The 3,020-nt window shown below is 58.7% G+C and overlaps 1 protein-coding gene across 1 annotated transcript in view; it reads right to left on the bottom strand.

Moving 5' to 3' along the window:
* LOC124697645 (probable glutamate carboxypeptidase VP8) overlaps positions 1-620 on the bottom strand; it is a 1,365-nt gene extending 745 nt beyond the window's left edge. The window contains exon 1 of the mRNA XM_047230202.1: positions 3-620. Coding sequence (XP_047086158.1) covers positions 3-620 — 618 coding nt within the window. The remainder of the gene's footprint in view (positions 1-2) is intronic.
* Positions 621-3,020: the final 2,400 nt, after the last annotated feature.

The raw sequence follows: 3,020 nt of genomic DNA, 5'->3' as shown, positions 1-3,020 counted from the left end.
GCCGCGGCGCGCGCCACCACCCCGCCGCGGTAGCCGCCCCCGCGGACGGCCACGGCGACGCGGCCGCGGACGGCGACCCCGAGGCGGTCGAGCGCGCGGAAGTCCTCCTCGCGGCCGAGGTTGACGAAGACCGCCTCGGCCACGGCGGCCCCGGACGGGGAGTAGGCGTGGTACGGCCGCGCGAGGCGCCGGTGGGGGTCTGCTGGTTCGTCGACGGAGAGGTGCGCCAGGAGGGCGCGGTCCGGGGCGAGGAGGGCCAGGGAGGCGTGCGCGCGGTAGGAGAGGAGCGGGGTGTAGTCGCGGGTGACGGTGTGGAGACCGGCGGCGCGGAGGCGGGCGAGGACGTGGGAGGTGACGGTCGCGGCGGGCGGCGTCCCCGCGAGGTGCGGCCCCGCGGTGAGGAAGCGGAGGTCGGCGGCGATGGTCGCGTTGGCGCCCGGGGAGAGCGAGAGGTAGAGGGCGGCGGGGTCCGGGGCGGAGGTGCGGGTGTTGGTGACGGTGAGGTGGAGCTGTTGTACGGGGCGGCCGCGGAGGACGAGGAGTGAGACGAGGAGCAGGAGGCCGAAGGGAAGGAGGACGCGGACGGCGGCGCCCGGTGGAAGCAGCGAGAATTGCCGCATTTGCGCCGGCGACGGCGGCCACGCGTCGGCGGCGGCGGGGGCGGGTGGTGGGAGTGTGGGGACTGTGGGAATGCCACCGTGCGGACGCACTGATGCTCGGCTTTATTCGCCCACGGGATGAACTGTTACAAGTAGGTGTCGTATGTAAGTAGACTGTTCAGTGTTCACCGTAGGTTCACGTAGTACGTACCATTGCCGGTACTGGTAGTAGCTACGCGGTGGCCGGTTTGGATTCCGATAAGTACGCCCACAGCATGAACGCCTGCTTTACGAGCTGGGCCCGGCGGTTTCCACTCGGAGCGGGTGAAGCGCCGCCGTCCGCGGCGTTTCCGTGCGGCAGTTGGAGCGCATCGGCATCGCGCAGACGCCGGGATTGGCTGGCCCAGACGGTGCGCGCCGCACCTCGGGGATGCTGGAGAGGTACGGGGGGGGGGGGGGCGTGCCGGGCCCGGCCGGGACGACGCTGTCGCCGCGCCGCCCGCGAGCTTTACCTTTGCCGAGACAGAGGACAGCGACCGGCGCACCTGGACGTTGTGGTGCGCTCCGGGTGGCGGCCCTTCCGCGGCGATTCCCGTCTCGGCCTCGGTGCCTGTCGATGGGGGCGTCGTCTCGTCTCTACCCAACTTCTTGCTATCCTATTATTCCTAGTGTTATTTCTCGTCTTTTACAGGGGAATCCTGCTAGTGCTAGTGCTACGCATATCAAGGGGTTGTCTACACACGCATACACCAATCTCTATAAACGTTCACATGCAAACTCTATCCCTATAAGCACCTTCCAAAGGCCGGACCGAGCCAGCGGATTGAATCTTGAAATTGATGAAATCACCACAGGTATCTCGTTGTCGACAGGAATGTCGCCTTCCACTGAATGAATATTTCACATTTATGAGACACACAGATGTCAAATATGTGGTTTGAACTGTGGTGGACTGGGGATACAACCACCCTCCTAACCACCCAATCTCGGGTTGACTTTCGTGCCTATGCTTTCTTCTCCTGCTCCTTCCATCCTACTGAATAAGGCATCCTCCATTTACATATTTTATTCTCATTATAATGTGTTTTTCAATATGAATCAAACGATACTAATTATATATAATATAATTAAAATTATGTTACTTACATTTATCGAGACGGAGGTAGTATTTTCTTGCCTACTACTACCGCCTACCCGTGCTACATGCTCGTCCTATATCTCATGTTCCTACCTCTTTGATTCACGCAAGTTTGGCCACTCGAATTGCTTCCTGGTTCGCAGTCTAGAAAATACCGTTTGGGTGGGGCAACCAAGATAATCATACGATATGATAGGTTTCTTAATTTTTCATTTTTTTCTATCGCTAAAATATGTGATGGGGGAAATGTTAGGGTGGGGCTAACACCTTCTGGCTCCGCCACTACTGGTTTGTGTTGGAGAGCTGACCCGCGAAGAGACAAAGGCCTTCAGATTTTGTCGGAATTTTGGAGCGAAACCCATGGGAAATCTGCATACGCTGAAGTTCTAAAGATGCCAAGTGGGCGAGTGCCGACTGTGGAAGAGGAGGGCAGCCACGTCAGAATCAGCAGCCCAGATGGAACCCCCACCAGTACAACTGTTAGCAACAACCTCCTCTTGATTCAACAACCAAGTGGGTGGCGGCGGCTCATAAGGACAAGTACAACGCGGGCCCTAAGCTAAGGGGTGCCAGGAAAATAATCCATGTTCTTTCGATGATTACAACAAAGTTCCTGGTCCTTTACAGTCCTTTATTGAGCGTCGAAGCAAAAGAATGAGTCTGGTGCTTAAAAAGCAAGTACAAAATAAGGCTCCTAGCGCCAGGCGCTTGGGCTATCCGGGATTTCAACTTTTTAAGTGACTCTACAAGCGCTCTGGAATGTACATGCCCTAAGGCCAGACAGCCACCGCGGGCAAATCAGGTTGTCGGGAAATCGAGAGGGCCACCACCACAGCTGATGGGACGATTGGCTGGCTATAGGGCCTCCAGAAGTTCATCTGATCGACCCGAGGTACTCAGGGTGTGTTTGGTAGACTGGGGGAGCTCAGATATTCTCTCCTCATCCCACTTTTACCCAGGAGATCTTGTTTGTTAAACCGGCTCGGCTCAACAAAGAAACTCCCAACCATACGGAAAAGGGGTCGCAGCCCTGCCCAGGAGCGAAGCTCAAATCGAGCTTCGCTCCTCATCCCGGCTCTGCTCGCCCGAAAACGCGCCCCCGCAAGACCGCAACTCAGCCCGAGCGCGCAGGGGTCACGCGCCCCCACCTTTCTTCGTCTCCATTCTCCCCCTTCTCTCTCCCTCTACCGAGCCCGAGCCTGAGATCGCCGTCGGCCTCCACAGCACAGGCTCAGCAGGCGAGCCGCCATGGCCGCCGCCGGCGAGCCGCCATGGCCTCCAGC

Source organism: Lolium rigidum, chromosome 3 (assembly GCF_022539505.1).
Source record: "Lolium rigidum isolate FL_2022 chromosome 3, APGP_CSIRO_Lrig_0.1, whole genome shotgun sequence".
NCBI lineage: Eukaryota > Viridiplantae > Streptophyta > Magnoliopsida > Poales > Poaceae > Lolium > Lolium rigidum.
The sequence above is the reverse complement of the archived record's forward strand: the minus strand, read 5'-3'. Positions and strand labels throughout refer to the sequence as shown.